Raw genomic sequence first — 23,018 nt, forward strand, 5'->3', positions numbered from 1 at the left:
CGCTCCCCGCCCTCACCCGCGGCGCCCACCCAGGCACCCACCCGCCGGTGCCGCGGCATCTTTCGAGAGCCGTTATTAAGGGAGTCATTAAGGGAGAGTCATTAGCGGGGAGGGAACGGGCGCGGGGGGGTGGGGGGAGGAGCGGAGGAGGAGGAGGAGGGGGCGCGGGCTCGGCTCGGGGCGGGGCGGGGCCGCCCCTCCGGCGGCGGTGGGCGGGGCCGGCGGGGCCACGCCTCCCCCCGCGCGCGGAGCGGAGCGGAAGTGCCGGAGTTGCCGCCCGCCGCTGCCGCCGCCGCGCGCGCGGGGGAAAGTTGGTCTCCCTCAGGGCGGCGGCGGGGGCGGCCGGGCCGGGCCGCGCTCCTTCCTTCCTTCCCTTTTCCTTCCCTCTTCCCTCCCTTTTCCTTCCTTCTTCCCTGCCTTCCTCCTCCCCGGCGGCGGCTCCGATGCGGCGGAAGCAGAAGCGGCTGCTGCAGGCGGTGGGGCTGGCGCTGGTCGCCCTCGTCTTTTTACCCAACGTGGGGCTCTGGTCCCTCTACCGCGAACGGCAGCTGGAGGGCGGCGGGGCGGCCGGCGGGGAGGGGGCTGCTGCCGCCGCTGCCGCTGCTGCTGCCGCCGCGGGGCCGCCGGGGGTAGCGGCTGGTGAAGCGCCGGTGAGTGGCGGAGCGGCGGGGGGGGGTGTGAGGGACGCGGGGCGGGGGGGGGTCTCCCGTGGGAGTGGGAGCAGCCGCCTCCGCTTGAGCTGAGGGGGTTTGAGGGGGGGGGGGGGGTGCCTCCCCTTCCCTTGTCAGCCTCGGCGGTGGCTGGGGGGGGGGTAGAAGCAGCAGCCGGCCCTTCTAGAGGAGGGGGCGAGGGAGAGGGGCGCAGGGGGGTGGGCTGGTGCGCCCCCCAGGTAGGAGCGCGTTTTCTGGGTTGGAAGGGGGAACGCGAGTACTTTCTTGGTAATTCGAGGATGCGGGGACCGGAGGGTGTGCTTGCCTTTTTTTTTTGGCTGAGCTCGGTAAGGTGAATAAAGCAAGATTCTTTGCTCCTCGGAACAAGGAGTGAGGAAGGGGAGGTTGTCCCCCCCCTTGCATAGAAGAGGACGGTGATTCTGTCTCCGAAGGGTGTGCCTCTCTGCTATTTCTCTTTGCCTGCCTCGGAAAGGTACGGGGAACAAACATCACCCGTTACCTCTGGGTCCCCGCAGAACTTAAGGCAAGGGCTAGCAGAAAGTACCAGGTGGAGACTGAAGACTACATCTGTGTACCGATCCTCCTTTGGGAGAAGAGGAGTGGATAACTCTTCCTGAGAGAGGCAGAGGATGCCTGCTGGATACATGGCCTGATGATATTGCAGCACATGACTGCATTCCTTTCTTGTCCCACTGGTGTAGTAGTAAATTTAATGGACAAACCCTTCTGCTTAGCGTGCGAGACAGGAAGGCTAGATCACCCAAATTAGACGTTTGGAAGCTCAGTTTAGCTGCATTTACTTTTGGCTATGTAATTGCTTTATCCCCTTCTGGGTTTAGCTTTATACCATTAAGAATGATTGGGGCTTGAAAGCTTGAAATGTCAGTGTGTAACTATCAGTTCAGCTGCCACTCTACAAGGCTCTGCTTGTTCAAAACCACTTAAAACTCTTAGTTGTCTAAATCTTTCCCTCCTTGGAGACTTGCTGCTGTGACTGCACTATAAAGGTGGAGAAACCTACTGTGGCAATTTCTGCTCGGGGGGAGAGAAGGCTCTCAGAAAGAGGTGTAGTCAAACTGAGACTGAGTGAGCTCAGAAGAAACGTTTTTTCAAATTCAGACATTTAATGCAAGTCTAGTTATAACCATGATCATATCCTTGTAATGTCCCATGCTAGTAGGGAAAGGGATCTGCTGTTACCTGCCATAAAACATAAATCTGTAGCGGATCCTCAAACCTGCACAGAAATCCCTTTAGCGTGCACAGTGATCATTACATGCCTGGAGCTCCTGATGTTTCTGCTTTATGCTTGTATTTCTGCTGGATGCAGGGCATCTATTTTGTGTGACGGACAAAAATCAAGCCCTGTAGTCCACTGCTCCATAGCTTCACATGGTATGGTGTTATGGTGAAATGAAGACCATTGTAAAATCACGTGTCTTCCAGAGGTTATGAGGAAAAAGTTGGTAATTATTCTTAGGAAGCTTTAAAGTTCCTTGTTAGAAGTAGCAGTTAATTCTGGTTAAATCTATAAGGGATGAAAAAAAAAAACCAGTGACAAGCTGACTTTTTATTTTTGGTCTTCCAAAATTGTCCTTGTACTATGGGCTTTGGGTAGCTGTAAGCCAGGCAGTTCCTATGGTGCAGTACATCACTGTTGATTTCTGTGTATGTTCAGTGTTTTCCGTTGTGCAGAATGTTGACTCCGTTTTTCTTCATGTCTGTTTAAAGTATGGCAGCTGTCAGTAAATTGAGATCTGCTTTTGTTTTGATGGTGTGTTAAGCTGGGCAGGAAAAGTCTGTGCAGTTTACAGGAGAATTTCCAATAAAACCTCTCTGCACTTGTGTAAATCGGAGTTACTGGGTTTTAGGCTGAAGGCTTCATCTTCCAGTCTAATTAATGAGGAATTATGGGCTGCAGTGGGTCTGTAAGTGAAGATACACTTGTACCATATGCCTATTTTTTTTTTTTTGAAGGATTGGGCCCTGAAATGATAGCTCCTGTTACACTGAGCAAGGGAAAGCATACCCTAAAGGATAACTGGCTGTCTTGGTAAAAATAATTTCAGATGAAGCAGAATGAAGACAAAACAGATGTGGATTTTTTGTTTGGTTTGGTTTTTTTTTTCCTTTTTACTGTTGTCATAGAGGTATCTGCCAGCTGACTGCAGAGAGTTTTTTGGGCATCCTCAGATTCAATGGTTCCAGCCTCTCTTCCTTGGTCCTGACAGGCATTCATGGTTTATATACTTACTAATCAACTTCCAGCTTGTAAATGAATATGCTGTTTGTCTGCTTGTTCATGAAGCCACTTGGAAGAGCTGACTTCTTGATACCAAAACTCTAGATGACAGGAGGCTATATCATAAAAAATTATATTCATAGCAGTCAGAAAAGATTTTCTTCTGTTTCTGGCTTTAATTTGCCTTTTTGTGCAGGCTAATCTTTGAATTGAGGACATTCGGATGTGATACAGAATTGAGCTTTTCAATGAAATCTCTGTCCAGGCTCATTCTTTCTCTTTAAATGGTGACTGCTGTTTCAGTCAGTAATTTTATCTTTCAGAGTAGCAGCAGAAGGGGAAAGAAGGTTTTAAGAAACAGCTGAATTAAAGCTATAAAGCAATTCCTAGAACATAGAGTTGTGATGCTAAAATTTGGAAGTTTAAAGCCTGCTAGGAGTTCTTGTTGTCTGTCTTGTGCTGCGTGTTACCTTAAAAATGGCAATATATCAGTGTAGGTGATTTTGCCTTATTTAATCTTTCCAGTGCCTGAAACAAACGTGTCAGAAAATTAAGCAATCAGAAGCCATGTAAATATATTCTAGAAAAGATTATGCTAAATGGTTTCTGCAGAAGTGCCTAGGCAGCTAATTGCTTCTGTATTTACATGTTCAGGGGAAACATTACGGTGGCTGAAAATAATGTATTGCCTTAATAAAGTGGATTAGGTCTGTGTTCTTTCCTTCTGCCTTTGGGTTTGTTCTGTAGCTCTGTTGGGTGCTTCTTGCTCCGCAGAGAAGGGGTGGCCTTAAGTCATCAAGGTCTTGGCCTCAAGGTCATGCTGCAGATCTCTTTAGAAAAGCTGATGCACTGAGTTACTCTTCACTACATCTGCATGCTCAGAAGTGTCTTTTATCAGTGTGTATGTACAGTTGCTCAGCAGATGATATGAATTAGGAAGTCCTTTTTTCATGGTGTGTGTAACAGGTTTGGCTAGTGTCGTGGCTTTACGTGGGGTTGATGGTATCAAGGTGCTGAAGTGTTTCTGCAGACAGCAAAAGTATTAGCTTGGAAGCTTCTTCTACTTCATGATTGTACTTTCGGCTCACCAGTATGTGTGTATTGGTATGCTCATGTAATGCAGATTGACTTTCATGTAGTTTCATCTTTTTCTTTTTTTAACAAGTATTCAATAAGTAAAAACATACGATCTGTAGGTGTGGGGGTAGAAAAAAGCAAGAGAAAAGCAGCTATTCCTTTTCTCTCTCGGATCTCTGCTGTCTGCCTCAGAGGCTGCTGGGAATCCTCAGCCAAAATGTGGTGTAGTCCTGATGTGTAGTCCTGCAGTACGTAAAACACAGAAGAGTTAGTCTGTGGGCTAGTGGTTTATGCTTGGGCTAATGCGAGTGTTTATGTGACATCTAATGCTCTGCAGAGATACTACTCTGTACCTGTGTGGTCAGGCTGGAGATGTGCACTCTGCATGATACCTGCTGTTATGGGAATGTGGCATTTGAACTTGGAGAGATACTAAGATTGAACATCTCTCTCTTGGAATTACTGGCTAAAAGCATTGTAGCAAATTAGCTGCCTTTTACTGCATGCATTTTTATCTGATGTGATGCATGCTTTATGGAGTCACCCTGTAGCTTGTTGTAGTAGTAATTTGTGCTCTATAAATTAATTCGCGAGCATGATGGAAGTATATAAATCACATAGGTGATTGTGTGGTGCCCTCTGCTGCCAGCCTGCTGGAGTGAAGTGGGATGTACCTACCTGCCTGCTAGTAAGTTGTGAATGAGAAACCAGCTGCAAACTTGTGATAAAAAAATGATTTGCAAGAAGCCTCCTTTTTGAAAGTTTGGAGGTTGTAAACTTTGGCTTTAGTGCAATTAAGTTTAAAGTTTCCAGCTGGTATTGCTGAAAATGTAGCCCTAATAATGAGCTGAGTGGGGAGCGATGCTGTGCTGCCTTTGAGACTGCTGCTGCTTACGTCCTCTTCAGCAGAGGAAGATCATCAGCTTTGCCATTCTGACCTGGGGACAGCTATGAGGCTGTCAAGGATTGTCAGCTTCATGTTGCGGTTGGCAAAAGCTAATAAGGAAGAGGGTGGTTTAGCAGACTTTGTGCTGCCAAGCCTGGGGAGGGAGGAGAAGGGCTTGGGAAAAGTGAGGGGAAAACCTTCTGCTCTCTGCCAGCTGGAGGTAAACAGAACAACCCACTTGCCACGCTTCCTACGCAGGTTTCTGTGGCAGTTACACTGCATGTGCCCCAGATCTTGCTACTGCTGTGGAACTTGGGCTTGGCTCCTCACAGACCTCTTGGAGACTGCTGTGTTGGCAGTTGTATTTGCTAGTCATTCACCAGCTGATATAAGAGCAAACTTGAAAAAGCTTATTTTGATAAGCATAGTGTAAAACAATTGGCATCTAAGGACTGAAGTGCAAGTGCTAGAGCTGAACAAGCCTGTTTTAATTTAAGAGTGACTGTTTTCCAGTATGGGTTACTCTGAAGTTGATCACTTCAGTGCACTTGTGAAATGAGCAGGTTTTCCTGGACTAGGTAAGTGTGGACCACGCTTTCCATTAAAATTTGGAAAAGATGTTTGTTAAGAAACTGGAGCTTTCAGTGGTCTTCACTCAGGGTCTCATTATTCCTTCTGGTGATTTTCACTGTAATGGCAACACAGAGCTGAATGAACGAATGGACTGTATTCTAGGTCTCCTATGCTGTGTGAAAATAAAAGGTTTATTATACTTGCTGTTCTTTAGGGGAGGTTGCCTCTATCGTGGAGCAGGTGCCGCTGTTGTTGGACAAGTGGTTCTGTTTTGCTGTTCAGATGTGTTCTGTATGAAGTTCTTAATAGCTGCAATGGTTACCTTTCTTCATGGCAGGGGAAAACTTTTTGGTTCCTGGCACCTGGACTACTTTTTAGGTCACTGGTGAAAACAATAATCATACAGCGATCTCCAGAGCTGTGGCTTTTTCCTGTATGAATATGGATCAAATTGTGAGAGACAGCAAGATTTAAGAGCAACTATAGTTACAAATTTCCTGGCAGATAACTGCTGTGTATTTGATTAAGGGGACTGGAAAGTTTCTTACCACTGCTGAGGAGTGTTGTTGAAATTAGGCAGAAAAAATGCTATCAATCAGACTTTTGGTTATATAGTATCATGTTCCACTCCCTGTTTAAATACAGTTATAGGCATTACTGTAAAGAGATAAAGAACTGCAGTTAACCTTCTTGTCACTCTTGTATTTGCTTCCCTGTGGAGCCAACTATAATCTTGCTTACATTGCATAAGAACAAATCCTGTCTAACTTAAACTTTGAGGAAATTGTTATCCAGGCATAAAAGCAATCTGCACACTGCTCCTATTTCTTTGCAGCCTTTTCCTATACCAGGCAACATGGGCAGGTAGCCTTCGGCTTCCTTCTGGAAAGTAAAGAGCTGGTGGGGTGCATTAGGAGTTTGTAGGAGGTATTCCACTGTGTGCTTGAAATATCACTAGGAAAAAAAAAATTGTGCTGCAGAAATTCGTTTTGATCCACTATGAAAGCAGGCGTTTCAACCTGCTAGCTTGGTATCCTGTTGACTTTAGCAGAGCTGTCATTGGTAGGCTTTTATGGAGTGCACCTTAACTGGAGTGCACTACGCTGAGTTTCATGGTATTTCAGATGGTGTAAATGCTTATGTAAACAAAGCTGCTGTGATATTTACCATCAGAGGACACTCACTTTCTCTCTCTAGTGTCCATCATGCTTCATGTTTTCCATCCTATTAACTCTGTAGAGTAACCTCTAAGTTATGCCACTTTAAACTGTTTGATAGTAGCATGAATAATGCATGATACTGTGTAGCCACAGGGAGAGAGGTGGCTGCAGTGACTTTGTGCATATGAAATCTTTTAATAGTAATATGGACTCTCAGGTTAAGTGGCCTGAGTGTATGTGTAGATTTTCTTCTGGATCACCTCTACTAGAAAACTGGAAAGGAATTTTTCCATGGCTGAATGGATTAAAACCTGGCTATTCTGATGGGATATACTGTGATGGCAAACAGATATTAATGATTATTTAAATAATCAGTCATTTAAATATTATTTAAATGTTACTTCAATCAGACTGAGGTAGACTGGGTTAAAGCTGAATAGTTACTTTTTGTTAACCTTGTATCTATCTGTTCCTACTCTGGAATCAAATCGAGAATAGCCTTTCTGCCCTACATTTGCACTTTGTCTTAACCTGAGCTAACGTTCTGGGACAGAACAGTTTTGGTCAGTCCTAGCGCAGTTTGGCCACCCATGTATTACTTCCAGATACAGCTTGGCCTGGGATTCCTCTGCTTCTAGAGAGAAGTATAAAATACATTCAGACTTGAGTTCAGGTCCCAGATTGTTTGCAAAACTGATAGCTGTTAACAGAAAGTGTGAATTTGTTTATCAGATTTCACAGACTCCTGAACAAATCCTGGTGCTCGAGTCACTTTCAGGAGTATAATAGCATGATGCTTCATTTCCAAATCTAGGGATAATAGCCTCCCCTTTCTAATTTTAAATTTTTATGTTCTACTTTTGGACTGCCTTTTGTCTTTGTTTGTGATGAATAAACTTTCAAATTCTCTGTGATCTCTTTAAGAGTCTACTTGTGGTATTACCTCCAGATCTGGCATGCTGCTCATGACTTCTTACAACGCAGGGAGCTAGGAAGTGTTACTGGTCCTGCTTTATTCAAGATGAAGCCTAACTTCTCAGCGGTAATGGTATCTTTTCTATCAGTGTAACTGACACTCGTGGTGGTATTTCCTGCATTTTATGTTACCCTGGCTAAATGACGGATAGGTAACAAGGAAGGGAGTGTTTATCTAGGCAGCTTTGTTAAGAATATAAGTAGTACTGGATATCAAATTATGGCTGACTTGTCAGACTGTGCCTCTTTTGTTAGATTTAAAGGCTCTGGCAAACGATCGGAGAAAGCTACAGATAAGTAAATCAATATGTAGCACAATAAGTTGCCAAGCAGCCCTCCTTTTCAAATGCCTGGGTAGAAGAGCAACTTCTACTGTGTCTGAGATCTGCTGGCAGCTCTGCATCCAAAGTCTTGTGTACCCCCTAAAATATAAGAAATATGTCATTTGACATGTCTCCTTATTGTTCATAAACTTGATAAAGCTTTAAATCTCAGCTTCGAAGAAGGGAGATCTACCATTTCTTGGTCCTTAAGTTTTCTTTTCTTTAAGTAATTGGCTCTTTTCTCTGCCCTTTTGCAGTTCCTTCATTTTCTGTAATCTTAGCTCCAGGGTTAAGAGAGAGCTCTCTAGAGCATATATCTGTAATTAAGGCTTTTTAACCACAGTTGCAGTGGAGTATAAGCAGTGCTCTGGTGTTGCCAATACCCAGGGAAGAAACTTGCTTCAGTGGACGAGCTGTTGATTTTATAATAACTGAACTCTCTGCTATCCCAGTCGTGGAGTTCCCTCTGATACTGCTTCATCCCTTCCCACTTTGATAAGTTGTCTTTCTAAGGTTGATGACCATTAATGGCATATCTTCTGTAGCTCACAAGAATAAAAATATTTTATTTACTCTGCCTGTCATTTTCTTGGAAACACAGGCTGCCAGCTATTGCAAGTAGTGTCCCTCATGAGTATATTCAGAAAGCTTGAGGAAATGTCATTCAGCTCATTTCTAAGGTCTGACTTCTTTGGGTCTTACTGCAACTCTGCCCAGGCATCTGAACTAAAACACAGCTTTCATTAACTGTACTGATAGCTGGTGGCATTCAGCAGACTTTCCTCTTTTGGATGTCACGATATAAACACACGAACGTGTTGCCACTAACATGAGTTAAGGATGAAATTCCTCACTTAGTCCAGGTGCTCTTGGAGATCTTACAACTGCAGTGGACAAGAGCACACTTAGGGGCAATTACTAAACAGTAGCTGATGGCTTAAAATCTTCACCCTACAAAACTTGGTTTATATTACTATATCCTTTGCTTTCCTGTACTACTGAGTCAAACTGAAATAAGCAGCTTAAACATATTAAGGGTTTAAAATGGAAACCCTATTTTAAGTGAGTTGGTGTAACTCCTGTGGGCATTATGATTCTTTCCTTAGAAATAGAAAGCAAAGGAAGGGGAGGAGGATGAAGTCAGCGAAGGCTTGACTGCGTAGCACCACCCAACCTGGTGAAGTCCACTCTTAATGTTTTAGTGACTGTGTCTTCCGTTCTCAACTCCTTATTAATTTTTCAGCTGTAATAACTTTTTTCTTCCCACTTAGCACAACAAGTAGCAGAAAGCAACTTCTAAAAACTGTCTTTCAAAACAGTGAATGCTGGCATCTTTCCCTGTTAAGCTGAGCATTGCCTTTGCAGCGAGGTAACTAATTTCTGTTCAGAGTGTCTCCCCTCAACACTACTATGTATTTCTCGCATGTATGTCATGTGTAGCTGATGTAGCAGTGACCTGACATATTTCCCTGATGTAGCTTTCAAATAGAGAACTTGGCCCATTCTATGTGGTTGTGGTTCACAAGGTGACTGCTGAAGTCAAAATTCCAAAAGGCATTTCAGAGTATTTTTTTAAATGCACAGAAACTGCAGCTGTTTACTGAAATAATGACCAACCAATGGATTAAATTTCAAATGTTGAAGGGTGGTTTTCCAGGTACAAATATTTGAACTTGTGTCTTAAACTTGGATGTCTGTAAATGAACTCTGTCTTCCTGCTGCAGAGCTATTTGGCCATAAAAAAAAAAAAAAAAGGATTTGCAGAGTAACAGTAAATCAGTCTGTCTCCTGCAAGAACTTTCTGGATGCATGAAATCTTCCTTCTTGTTTGACTACTCTCCCTTTCCAAAAATCTGATTAGAATGACATTTTGTCTGTCTTAGTCAGTCTTCTGATGGTTTAGGGCTTTATCAGATCTTATCTGGAAACACTGTCAGCTGTCCCTCCTACATGCAGACCTGCTTTGCTTCTGCCCTCTTGAACAACTGTTTTTACAAGATTAAGTTGTTACGAAAAGTTCTGCTCAGCTTGATCTCTAAAGCCTTAAGTCCTTTGCTTGCAGTTATGTGTGCAAGCTAAGGTGACTTTTCAAAGGAAAGTCATCTTCTCCAATTCGGAAGATCTAACATTTAAACCCTCTAGTAGCCAGTCTTGTTTTTTCTCAGTGGAAGATCGCATAGGCTTGTCTTTGCATAAATTATCTTTACTTGTGTTCAAATTCATTTGGGAAGTTACTTTTATCCAGGTCATGACACTAATAAGAAAACAATTTTTCTCCATGATGGGAACGAGGTACTTTTTTTCCTTCTTGAGTTTACCTAACATTTTTCAGCCTTCAGATGAAGTCCAAAGAAGAAATTTTCACAGGGACTAGTAAGCATGAGCTGTTGCTTAATAAATAAAACAAGTAGAACAGAGTTTGAGTGTTCTTAATGTTTTAGACCAAAGTTTTCAAAGATGTCTTGGAGTGTGATGTTCCTTTGAAAAATAAGAGTCTTGGTGACTTTGATCTAGGGTATGATACAAAAATAAGCGCATAACCAGGTGTAGCACCCATAAGATTTTTTTGGTTTTCTCTTTTTTATATTGTTATTTTTAAAGGAGTAAGCAGCTCCTTCACTTCTGCTGAGACTGACTTTAATCTTAACTCTGCTTCGTTGGAAGTAGCTCTCTTTAGACACTGTACTTTCAGCTTAGATATGTAAAAGCAAAATATATTCCCTCACCAAAGAAAATCAGAATCCCAAAAGCTAGATAAATATAGGCATAACTATGTTGTAAAGGACTTCAGTTAGGCAAGTAAGTTATTTTCTGTAACATTACAGAAGGTCACTTAAATTTAGCCCAACTGTCAGTTCCATGTTAGCCACTACATAACAGGCTTATTCTGGATCTCAAAAAGAAGTGAACCTTGTGATTATCTTCTGTCTTCTGATTTATCTTCCAGGTGGCCTGTTGCCAGGGTTTAGTGTGTGATAGCCAAGTAATAAGGAATAACCCTTTTTTTTTCCACTCCCGCTTATGTTAGTTCTGCTGATCCACCAAATGCATTCTGGATTGCTGCTTCTCTTTGATTGTCAGGCTGCAGCTTACTGTGTTGGAAATATCTAAAACTCCTATTGATGTTTTGCTGTTGCATGCTGCCTAATTTTTTTGTGTCTGTTTTGGAATCTGATTCAAGGTACTAATTTAGCCGGGGGGCGGGGGGGAAGAAATATCTCCCTTCAGAAAACCAGCATCTGTTCACAGGTCTTGTTCACAGCAGCAAAGGAGTTATATTGGTACAGTTAAAGTGTTTGGAATGAGACTTCTCAAAATTATTTTGCTTGCCTGATTCTGAGGGCATAGGAGTAAGCTGCGAAATTATCTGCAAAGTATTGGAAGACCTGGGGTTTTGATACAGAAACTGACAGAAGTGTATTTGGTTATACATACAGAGACCACAGGACTATCCAAGTTATCATTGGTGCCATTTTCCTGCTGTTGCTGCTGATTCTTTGGAAATGTGGTTATTTCCCCATTCTGCCCCAGATTGTTTCTGATCTTCAGGTGGGATTGTGTGCTCTGCGAATGAGAAGGATTGGAAAAGTCTTATCGGCAATGTGGGAAGGTCCTACTTGTGTCCTCCTTGATTTTGGTTGCTGCAGAGTATCTGTGTGTAAAAGATAATAGGTTTTCTTTCACCATAGTTGCATATTTTCTGCAAATAGGAACTTGGGCCAGATGATTACTGAAAAAGAGTCCTTGGCAAAGCAATTACAAACTAACAAGAAAGTGTGTTGAATGTCAGTCTGTGCCAAGAACCTTTTCCTTGCATTTTGGCCAAAGCTGTTATCAGCATAAACTAATACCGGTTACCATGGGTGAAAGGCCTAAGCTTTGGGAACAAATGATGTCTTGTGGCTTTACAAGTGCTGATATTTTTATAAGAAGAGGCTGCTCATAGTAGAAATGCATCTGAGAAGCTGTGAATTGATGCATGTGAGCAGAGAGCACTGGCATTGCCGATAAATTAGCTGGGAATTGTCAGTCATGTAAAAACTCGAATTTTTGCTTAACCTGAAAATGTTAAATGAAATATAAACTTACATGTTTTCTCTCTGGATATTTGAAAACAATAACAAGTCATCTGAAAACTTGTTTTTCAAAATTATTTCTAGAGGGTATGAGTTTTCGAGCCTAATGCAGTGAAGTCTATTTTTATAGTCCTTGAAAACAAAACCTGACAGACCATATTTGCCAGCACTTATATTGCTCTGGTGACAGTGCTGCTTTTTAAAGTATGCCAGAGGAAATGCTCTGTGCCGGAGCATATGTCAGTGATTAGTGGGACCAGTGCTGCAGGATGAAGTGGGAGAAATATAGTTGTGTGTAGAAAAAGCTGAATGGACAGAATATGAGAAATGTAGTGGTTTATGGATTGGTTTTACAGTAGGAATGGAAAATAGTTATTTTCAGACTTATCTGTATGTAAGTGACATGCTGTCTTCCCAATCAGTTGAGGTTTAACTGAGAGGACAACTGGTGCCCTTCTCTGTATGTTTCCCTTAACAACTTTTTCATTTAGAAAACTGTTTGCCCTTTGAATCTATCACTGTTTATATAAGCAGGTATTTGCATGCTTTGTTTATGCCAGAGTGAACTGAAAGCCCTAGGAAGTGAGACTTTGGTACCCAACTCTTTTTGTGGATTTAGGCCGAAGTGGATTTAAGGGCTCAGGCAGAGAGTGATCCTCAGAAAGAAACTAGCTGATATTCTCCAGACCTGACATCCTGGGTCCAGAATTCTTGCCACTCAAGCCCCTGGGGTGTGTGCTTACGTTTTGCTTCTGGGTAGCTCTTGCCACCACCGCCTCCTCCTCCCTGAAGCCCAGTAACCATCCTTAGCATTGACCACCTCTTGTCAAGGGCGCGGGGTTCAGAGCACAGCTCTCAGACTGGAGTTCTGCACGAGCCACGTGGGACTCGAGGTACTTGCATTTGAAGCCCTCGGGTGGAGGGGAGAGGAGGGCAGTGCCCTGCTACCATTTCACAAGGGTCATTGATGGCTTTTACTCAAGAGTAGCAGTGCAGTAGCACTCAATCGACTTTGCCTCTCTGTTTTGACTGTGCGAAATAACAAATAACCCCTGCTCTGTGTTTGAGCAGAACAGCTCAGGCATCAAAGCATGCAAACAGGTATGAGTGTTTGATTCTTATGCAACATAGAGGCCACCTGGTACATAAGGGCCATGTACCTAAGACCTGGAGAAATCAAAAATCAAAAGCCTGTCTTACCCAGTTGTTTTGAACTTGATCCTGAAGGGGCCTACAGACCTTACTCAAGGACATAGACCCTGCTTTGGGAATCGCAAAGCTGGAAGTTGAGCTGCAAGATGCACGGCATTGCAGTATCAAAGTTTCTTGTAGATTTAGCCCTCTACATCATAGATGTAGTCATCACTCAAGTGCTGTAAAAGATGGTCTCCTGCCTTACCCTATTCTTCATGTCTTGTCAGTTATGTTCGAGTATGTCAAAATTTTTCTATTCGGTATAAATGGGAGGAAAAAGAAAATGCCCTGCTCCCTTTATCACAATTGATGTCTGTATTTGAGCTTTCCCGGTATTTGTTTATGAAAACTGCTTGTTTTCCCCTCTGAAATCTTTTTGTCAGAGCAGCTCAATACAACTTGGATTAAGGGAAGTTGCAAGAGGTTAGAGAATCCCTGAAAACTAGAAAAAGAATGTATTGGACTGCTGCATAGCACTACCCTGCTAGTATCAAAATTAGACTGGTACTTTTTGTAGAGTAGACATCTGGCTGTTAATATTTAAAGAAATAATACAAGAAGCCAAGTTATTTCCAATTAAATCCAAGTTATGGAATAATTGTCTTGAGGTCACTACAGCTGTGACTTACCTGTCTTATGATCTTTTTTGTGTAGAATTTTTCCTTACATTTAAGAGTTTTTAAAGCTATTTTAGGTCTGTGTTTTGCTAGCCTGTAAATTTCTTGCTTTTGAGTAACTCTTGAGATAATTGGAAAAACAGAATTAAATTTTTGGGCCCTTTAGGGAGGAGTGATGGCTTCATGAGTATTGATTTGTATTTGTATAGCACTCGGAAGGCCCAGTTGGGAATCTGCAAGGAGAAAGTAAAACACCCAAAGGAAGACTGCTTCCCATAAAGAAACATCAACTGAAAGTATATTTATTTTCCTCCCCTAAAGTTGCTCTACAGAAAATGCCTTAAAAATTAGATTGTTTGCTGGTACTTGTACCAAAAAAAAAAAAGCAGCTTCTCAGCAGTGCAATAATTCGATTTTATATGGTGTCACAAGTACTGCACAGCTTTCTGAAAGAGACAGCTGGATTTTCACTGGTGAGTGAATCCAGTGTTTAAAGATCTTGGGCGTTTTCAGCCTTCTGATTTGTGGCGTCTCTCTAGGTTTTGTAATTTCTTCATACTTGAATCTGCTGGTTCAGGTATGAGATTTCTGGATCCAGTTTCTCCTTCCTCAGCTTGTCAGAGCTGTGAAAGGATCTGATCTGACTTTGAAACCTTGATTATTTTTAATCTTTTTTTAGTTCTGTACAACTGTTAAAGGTCTAAACATTTAAGAGGAGCACCAGCTTACCTCATTTGTGAGTCACACCTTCACAATAGCAGGATGTCTTCAGCAAAATGTTTTCAAGCTCATTGAAGTTGGATCTGTTAGTAATGGGTTCATGTGCGGTTTTGGCTGTGTCTGCAGATATGGTCTGGATTTTTAGCAGAGGTATGTGTACAAGTGGCTCTTTGAAAGGCTGCTGTTCCTGGGTAGCAAAGGAAAGGCAATGGCTCTCACTGGAAGACCGGCAGTGAGGCATGATGTTCATCCCTCCTCTTTTGATGGAAGGCTATTGAAAACTATCTGTGTCTCTTGCTGGTGAAGTGATGTGATGCACTGTTAAGGTAGACTTGTTCATTGACTCGAGCGATCTCCTCCGTTCAGGAGGTGGAAAAGAATGCCAAAGAAAATCATCTTCCATCTTATTCCATCTTATAAACTTCATCAGCTTAACATGAATGAGTTTGGGCATGTGTTCAATGCTGCTAGATTATGCAGTTAGGATTCTGTTCTGGCTTCCTAAACGAGAACAATGTGGAACACATCACCGTTCAGTGTGTATGTGTAATCTGTTTTTGGTTCTGTGCTGTGTGTGGTCAGAAAGAAGGGTCAGGAATTAAATAAAGAGATCAGTTCGTGCACCTGAATCTTGTTTGAAATCACAGGGTATAAAGCTTCTAAAGCCTCTAAAAAACTCTCAGCAGCTCCTCAAAAGAGGAAGCTCGTTGGCAGAGAAGACCCTGAAAGCTGCTTGATTATAGAGTACTCTTAAAATTTAATGAAATATAATCCAACATTTTAATTGTATGTCTGGGCTTATGAATTTAATGTTGACTTTAGCAATTCTGCTTAGTACCTAATGGGGCTAAACTCTTTGTGTAACAAGGAATCTCCTCCAAAAGATCTTAATCTTAGGAAATACTAATACTTGAAAAAGCAGAGAAGGGCAGGCAGCAGTTGCAAAGATACCACCTGGTTTCTTGAAGCTCCTTGAGTTTTAAGTGTCTTTTGTGGTTCGAAGCAATCTTGGCTTTAGCTTACGTTATGAAAATTTCCTCCTTACTAGTCTACAGAATGGCTTTGACAAGCTACAGTGAGTATGTAAGAGATTACTGTGGTCTGCAGCAAAATAGTGGAAGCATTAAACAATGCTCTAGCAAAAGAACTGCAGAATGGCTTTCCAAAGGGATTTATTGTACCTCAACCAGTAGCTACAAATGCTGGCTTGTGTTTCTGGATGTTGAATGTTTGAGAAATGGCACAGTTTGCAGCAGGAGTTAGTCAAGAGTTAATTCAGGTACATCCCTGCCACGTAATGCTGTACCATCACTTTAGTCAGTCCTGCAATATTGCAGGTTTTTGCTTTTTTGCTGTTGGCTTCTGCTTACCAGCTCTGCCTTTGCTGAGAGGTGACAATAAGAGAACACAAGGAATGCTGCTGAATCTTTTATCCTCTGACTGCTGCACACGAGATCTTTATAATTCATCTATTTGTAGTTGAAAGGGTGGGCAGGGAAGGTTGTGTATTCCTTTGGATAGTCAAACTGTTACAGTTTTTCTCTTACACCTTTGGTGTATAGCTGTGTGCCCAGTGTGAAATGGGATGCTACTTCAGTGATTCTTGCTCTTCATGGTGGTTTACATTCAAGCCCAACATAGGATGGTAAGAGAACTGATGTAGTTCTTGTCAGTCGCATATTCACTGACTACAAGAGTCACTGTGCCCCTTTCCAACTGCACAGACTGATGTGGGAATGAGACTGGATGCACAGTGTATTGTGAGCTAGAGCAGTGAGCTTGAAGGAGAAAAGGAAGTAATTTTCCATTTTTTCATCTTGTCCTCAGACAACATCCTATCCCGAACCCAGCTGGCAGAATGGGCTGCATTGGGCAGAACACTTGGCACTAACTGTAGCTGGTTGTTTAGTAGTACTAGACAGCTGGTATCCTGTGGATCTGACACAGTGCTTGACATAACTATTAATCTATGTTAATGGGATTGCCTGAGTGACCTTAATTTTTCATTGTGGAGTCAGAAAGGTGGATGCTTCAAGTCCATGGGACTGAACATGTGCTCCCAAGGCACCCACCCAGCTCAATGGTGGGAACCGTGTTCTGGTGCAGCAGGTTAATGCGCAGCTGACACAGGAGGTGCTTGCACTAAAGCAGCGGTCTTGGAGGTGACGGATTGCATTTCCTCTCTTGCATTCATGTGTCAGAATAGCTCTTGTTTCTCTAGTGGTCTAGAGCTTGAAATTGAAAGAAAATGGCTATCATGTAGACACTTTTGTATATATATAACAGAAACTATAAATGCTAATGTGTTTTGGTATCTTGCAGTGTAATGTACCATCTAGAAGCAGAGTGGCATTGGTTGGATGGGCAGCTTCCAGAGAGAAAGGTGTCTCTGCTGTAGCTTTTACTGCTCCATCTCTGAGTTTCTATTGCTAGGAGACCTGCTGTACTTTGGAAAGGTTATAGTTGAAAGAAGTTACAAAACAGCACACCAGCAGGGTATAATCTCCTCAAAGTAATCTCTTGGGAACTGCACATACTTGATAGATGTTTCAGGGTATAAGCCTTCTCTAAAGAGTAAAGGAAAAGTTCTTTGGTATCCAAACAAAGACCCTTTGGCCTTCTGGACTTGACTTAGATGTTGTCTTCTCCTTGCTTGTGGGTGAGGAAGTGCTATCTGAACTGTGGATATAAGGTGCTGTGCAACATATTTTAGTAGCACTTAAGCTCCCTTGACCTAATTTGCTTGCTTTTTTACTGGAGCATGGATTAGCAGTGGCTTGCTAGTGTAAAAGTAAGCAGCAGTTAATTCTTGTAAGTCAAGTCCTGTATGACTGTGATTTGGGTAATGCCATCTTTTTGGAAAAAATGGGGCAAACTCCTCAAATGAATGTGATAAAGGGTGGGCAGGGGTGATCCCGGTGCCAAGTACTGACATGACAGGCAAATTGCGTGTTAAGACTTGGATGATGCTGACTACTTCTGACTGCTGCTTTCCTTCTCTAAGTCACGACTGATCTCAGCTCTTAGCCAGAGCAGGCTTCCTTGGAGGCCTTAACACATTCCACAGGATTCCAGATTGTTCTGAAAATACTTTCTAAATGCTGTCTTAATTAAAGATTTCTTTAAGTCAGAATTAAGTTATTAAAATGTTCCAGGCATTTTCTAGAAGTCTTTGAAAGCTGACTGTACATTCCTTTCAAAGTTGATCTACTGCCTGTTATGGGTTACAAAGTAATATTGTGCTGCTTGTGGGTTACAGATAAGTTCAAATCAATGTATGATTTTTTTTCTTGCAGCAGTTTACCTTTTTGTGAACTGACACTGCCATTGAGTCACTCTTCAGGATTTTGCAATTCTGTAGTTGTGGTCCTTTAGCAGTAATGGAAAAAAATGTCTAGTGTGCCTGGGAGGGCATTTCCAAAATCCCTGGGTATGTCAGACTAGGTAGTGCTGCATAAGACAATAGACTAACAGCCATCTACAATGCTTTTGTTTTGTTTTGCAGAACCTGTGGCTGCTTCTAAAATACTGGGTAATCGTACATGATAGGTTTTGTACCTTACAGAAAAACTGCATTGTGTGGAGTTGTTGGCAGCTCTTACAGCTGTGGTGCTGCAAGTATTTAATATGCTGCTTAGGTGATTTGAAGATAACAAGTGCTTAAGAGATGTCCTTTTAAAGACAAGGTGCACTGTCCTGGGTTTGTCCCTACCAAGATCTGTGAGCAGAGGTGGTTCTCTGCCATTAAAATAGTGATTAGATCCTCAAACCCAAACAGTCTTGTGACTTTTTTAGACTTGCGTACTGATATGGATTGAGTGCTGTTGGTTTGGGTTTTTAGTTAGGGTTTTAGGATTTTAAAGACACACTACAACTAGCTGTATTCTGTGTATCTAACTGAAAAGGCTGTATATTGGAGGGAGATGAAATACTGTAACAGTAAAGCAGAGTTCTCAGCTTAAAAGATGTGTTTGTAAGGGAGCTCTGGGCCTGCTCTCTTTCCAAATCCATGTTCTGCATAGATTATGTTCTTCCTTGCATTTTGCAGGTAGTTTGGAGAGCTAGTGGCTTCAGTAGAATTGTCAACTTTTCCTGGTGAGTACAGTCAACTTCTGCAGAAGATGATATTCAATGTCCCCTTTACTCAACCAGCGATAGGAAAACTTGGCTGCTGGTTCAAAGATGAAGTCAGTGCAGAGGTGTCTTTCTGAGCTTGCAGTTGGCCTTTGAGGTTTTGCTGCTTGGTTCTATAAAACTGCAAAAGATTTAAGAAAAAACCGAAATCAGAACCTTGTCAGTTTATGTCACTTCTGCTGGGACCCAAGAGCAGCTATGAAACTGCTGATCAAGTTGATGTTCAGATTCTGACTAGAAATTGCAAGAGCCTGTTGGATTAGAACTCAGCCTGAAAACAAATGTGTTATAGAGAGCACTATTGTTACGTACATCATCCCAAAATTTTTTACAATAAGTGAGATGTTAATTTTTTTCTATTTGCTTTGCAATCTTCTGATGTATCAAAAGCCATGTAATTATCTATCCTTATTAAAGGTTCTGCAGTGGGAATGGATGACTGTCTCCATATTTGCTGTGCATTACTGTTAAGTAACAGGAAAGCCTGCTAAGTGGTCAGTCAGCAAAAGCATTACTGGGAAACTACGTGGCTATTGAGCACTTAAAAGCTGAAGACAAATTTTGAAGTGTCTTTTTTGTTCTGAAAGAAGGATGGGAGGCAGTTCTTACAAACTTTGCACTGAGATCAGAGACTAAGCAGTGAAGGCAGTAAGTGAGTGCATTAATCTATGGGGCTGACAAAACCATTTCTTTCCTAAGAGAACAAAGTATGACAGAGTTGTTTATCTCCCTTAAGTTTCCCAGGAGATATGAACCCAAAATACATTGTGCTCAGCCTCTTCTATCACTGTAATAGATAATTTCTTTGTAAAACGTCTTGCCCAGAGAGGTCAGTTTTCTAGCACAAGCCTTGTTCCTCTGATCCTGCTCTGTTCTTGAAAGTGTTTTTCAGGTTTGCCTTGTTGGTGAGAGGTGCTTCCTCTAGAGCGGCATAGGTAAAAAGAGGTTTGGAGCTGCTTGCATTAAAAAGACAAGGCAATAACATAGTTGTGTGACAGTTACTTCTCTCTGACCTACAAAACAACATATATTGGGAAGGTAGAGTTGGGGAAGGTTTACGCAGTTTTTGGACCGCTTCACTGCAATCTGAAGCACAAGTTATGTGTTTAGTCAGAGGATTTCCACCTGTATATTCTTCCAGTTCTCTCACTCTGGATCTGGACGGTGGGCTCTCCTTAGGGGCCTGAGGCTCTTTGCTCACAGACCATAAAGTTGTGCTGAATGTTTGCTTTTTGTTTTGAGTTGGACATGCTTGCCTGCCTGTTGGGCAAGTTGTTTCAGTTGACTTCAACCTTTCTGTACAGGAATGCCTGTTTGGGCCATAGGAACAGCTAAAATAGCTGGTTTTCCAGAATGTTTTGCCTGAGTTGTCTCTACAGCCAAAGCCATGGAAGGCTTTTTAATACAGTAATTTGGCATGAGCAAATGCAAAGTTAGGCTGAGCATGTTGAGCTGGTGGCAGTTTAAGGCTTGTATAGAAGCACTCCCTAAAGGAAGGGAGAGAATTTCCAGAGTGCCCTATCAGCAGCTGGTTGCATGCACAGCAGTGAAACTTTGCTCCTGTTATATTGCTGGGAGTGAGTCCACAGCCCTTTAAGTCTCAGCTGTACCTGTGATGCAAGTTGCTGTCCTTTTCCAGCCTCAGTGTTTTTGTACCTCATATCTGTGCTGATTTATATAGCTCAAGAACCTTTGGAGCAGGGCAACACTATCACCTTGTTTGAATGGCTTTCATTCAGAGGGAATGGAAGACCTGGGTCAAAATTGAGTTTCTGACTGGATTAAAATCCCTGCTCTCATTCACTTCATTTGAAGCAGTAAACCACTATTTACTTGAGACGGAGTTTAAATTTAAAAACCACAATGTAAATTACCCAGGGATGTCACTTTGTGCACCTATAATGGTGATAACCCGGATAAAACAGTTGCAGGAAACTTCTGGGAGAGAAGTGAAGGGAGGTATTCTGGGCATGGCACTTTTATGATAACTTCTGGAGCTTATGCCTCTTTCCAGAAAGATTTTGGGTGTTTGACTGGTACAATCAAAACCAGCTGCATTATGGGAATTTTAAGGGTTCTTTTAAAACATTTTTGAAAAATCCCAAGAAGTCCAATTACTAGAATTCAATTCATATGAGTTTAAAAATTGATGGTAAGTTACCTTATAAAATATAGATCACTTGAGACTAGACTAAGAGCAGGCATATGGTTTTGATTTTTTCTTTTTTTTTTTTTCTTCAAACACTGGCACGATACTGAGGCCAGACAACTTTATTTTCCTGATGCGTTATAACCAGCTGCAGATGTTTTAGACATTCTAATGTCTAAATGGGGTCTAAATGGGCTTTGACAAATGTCTGCTGGAAGCCAGCAGCTCTAAGTATTACATGCAGAGTATTCTGAGGAAATGTTGAAGATAAAGTTTTAGGAATTAAATGTTCAGTGTCAGAACCAAGAAAATTTACTTTCTGCCCTTGTCAGGGGATTTGCTGAAATTGCTGAAAACATTCTTTTGTAAGACATGCACAGATGTTAGTCGGGACACATATAGAAACTGGAACAAATATTGCCATGGATGATCTTGCACAGTATGTTATTTACTGGCCCTCTGTTGCTAATACTGGAAGGTGAACACTTGCTTGGAAGGGTACTTTAACATATATCTAAATGTTGAGCTGAAATTTATAACAGGTATGCAACTTTTCAGCATTAAGGCCAAAAAAAATTGAAGTATGTATTTGAACATATGGAAACATTGTGTTTTGTGCATCAGTGACAATGGCATGGCCTACTACAGAAACTTCTGTGATATTTCAATTACTCTGTTCAGGATTAAAGAACTTTAAGTAAAGATCTTTTTGTGCTTTTTGTCTTTGCTGCATAGCTTTGAATTGAACACTCGCCTGAAGGGCATCTTCATATATATATGGGGTACAAAATGGTGCTTGCATATTCAAATGTGTGGCTTTGGGGTGGAGAGGGACTACATGATTATTGACATGGGAATTGCATCAGATGTCCTTGACTTCCAAAATTCAGACATCTTGATTCATCACTACATAAACCATTCACTCATTTTTCAATACCCTGAGAGGGGTTGGGAAAATACATGTGCTTTGCTGTAGACACCTTGTTAAAATGTGATTCAGTATGCAGCACCCTGAGTACTCAGTCTGGTCAATGAGAGGACAGGCTGAGTGCCTAAAGGCTGAATGCTCAAAACTAAGTAGCAGAAATACCCCCTTAGGCAGCGATGTGCCAAACAGGCAATACATCTGATACGGGTTGTTTATATCTTAGCAGTTCGTCAAGTAATGGTGGTCCTTATGGCTTGAAATTGTTGGGGGTTTTGCCAAAAATCTTTATAGAGAGTTTTAAAGGGAAATGGGGGTTGTTGAAGTGTTATCTGTAGCTTTTTGTGCAAGGACTTTTTTGGTAAAAAGGTATTTCAGAACAAGGTATGTACCTTTATATATATAAACGTTAATGATGCATCTAATTTGTACCACACAGGGTGACCAAAGGGAATCTCCTTGCCTGTCTGTGTTACCCCTAAAGAGCCTTCCTCCAGCTTTGGACCAGTTTAAATATAAGCCAGCTTGTGCTCATTGAAATCCCTAGAGTCTGCCTGGCACTGGGGAGCAATTCCAAGAGAAGATTAGAGATGGCAAGCATCAATGGCTAACTACTTGAGCAGGGACCTGCATGCTTTGCTTGAAGGGACATGGCACACTGCCCTGCAGTGGGGAGCCGAATCAAGCAAATGCAAGTCTAATGATTTGGATTTTGCTACTTCACATTAGTGTTTAAAACTGCTTAGATATAATCCTCCTAGCAAATCTCTCCATGCTTTGAAATGGCGAACATTCACTGCTGCACACTGATTTTTAAGTATGAACTGGTTATACTGAATTCTTGTGCAGCTGAACAAAGCCTCTCACTGATACCTGGCAAAGAGGAGAAGTTTTCATGTTTGATTCTGTTTCTACAGGGGCATAAAATGGTTCTTTGTATCGATGGGCTATAACAAATGAAACATTCAGCCAAAGGTTTGGTTTTGATACTTGCCAGTTGTGTAGTGACTCTGGAAAATGTATGTATCAAATACTTAGCAGCAGGGGGAATTCTGCTAAGTTGCTGTAGAGCTACTGGTTGTACATGTTTAGCTGGACATGTTTTCTTGTCTTACAAATTACTATTATGAAAGTTTACATTGAAGGTTGCTGTTCATAATATATGAATCTTCTCTTAGTGGTTGCTCACCTGAGCCACAAAGAAGATTTTTTTCCCCAGTCACCCAGGATGTTTCCACTATCTCTAGAGCTTGCTCTGGTTTCTTGCCATGAATTCATCAGAAAAAAACCCTCAAA

General features: G+C 42.0%; 1 protein-coding gene across 1 annotated transcript in view; it reads left to right on the forward strand.

The window, feature by feature from the left end:
- Positions 1 to 275: 275 nt before the first annotated feature.
- GALNT10 (polypeptide N-acetylgalactosaminyltransferase 10) overlaps positions 276 to 23,018 on the forward strand; it is a 90,935-nt gene continuing 68,192 nt past the window's right edge. Inside the window, exon 1 of the mRNA XM_075056442.1 lies at positions 276 to 650. Coding sequence (XP_074912543.1) covers positions 444 to 650 — 207 coding nt within the window. The 5' untranslated portion in view covers positions 276 to 443. The remainder of the gene's footprint in view (positions 651 to 23,018) is intronic.

Source organism: Buteo buteo, chromosome 24, assembly GCF_964188355.1.
Source record: "Buteo buteo chromosome 24, bButBut1.hap1.1, whole genome shotgun sequence".
In the NCBI taxonomy this organism is placed as follows: domain Eukaryota; kingdom Metazoa; phylum Chordata; class Aves; order Accipitriformes; family Accipitridae; genus Buteo; species Buteo buteo.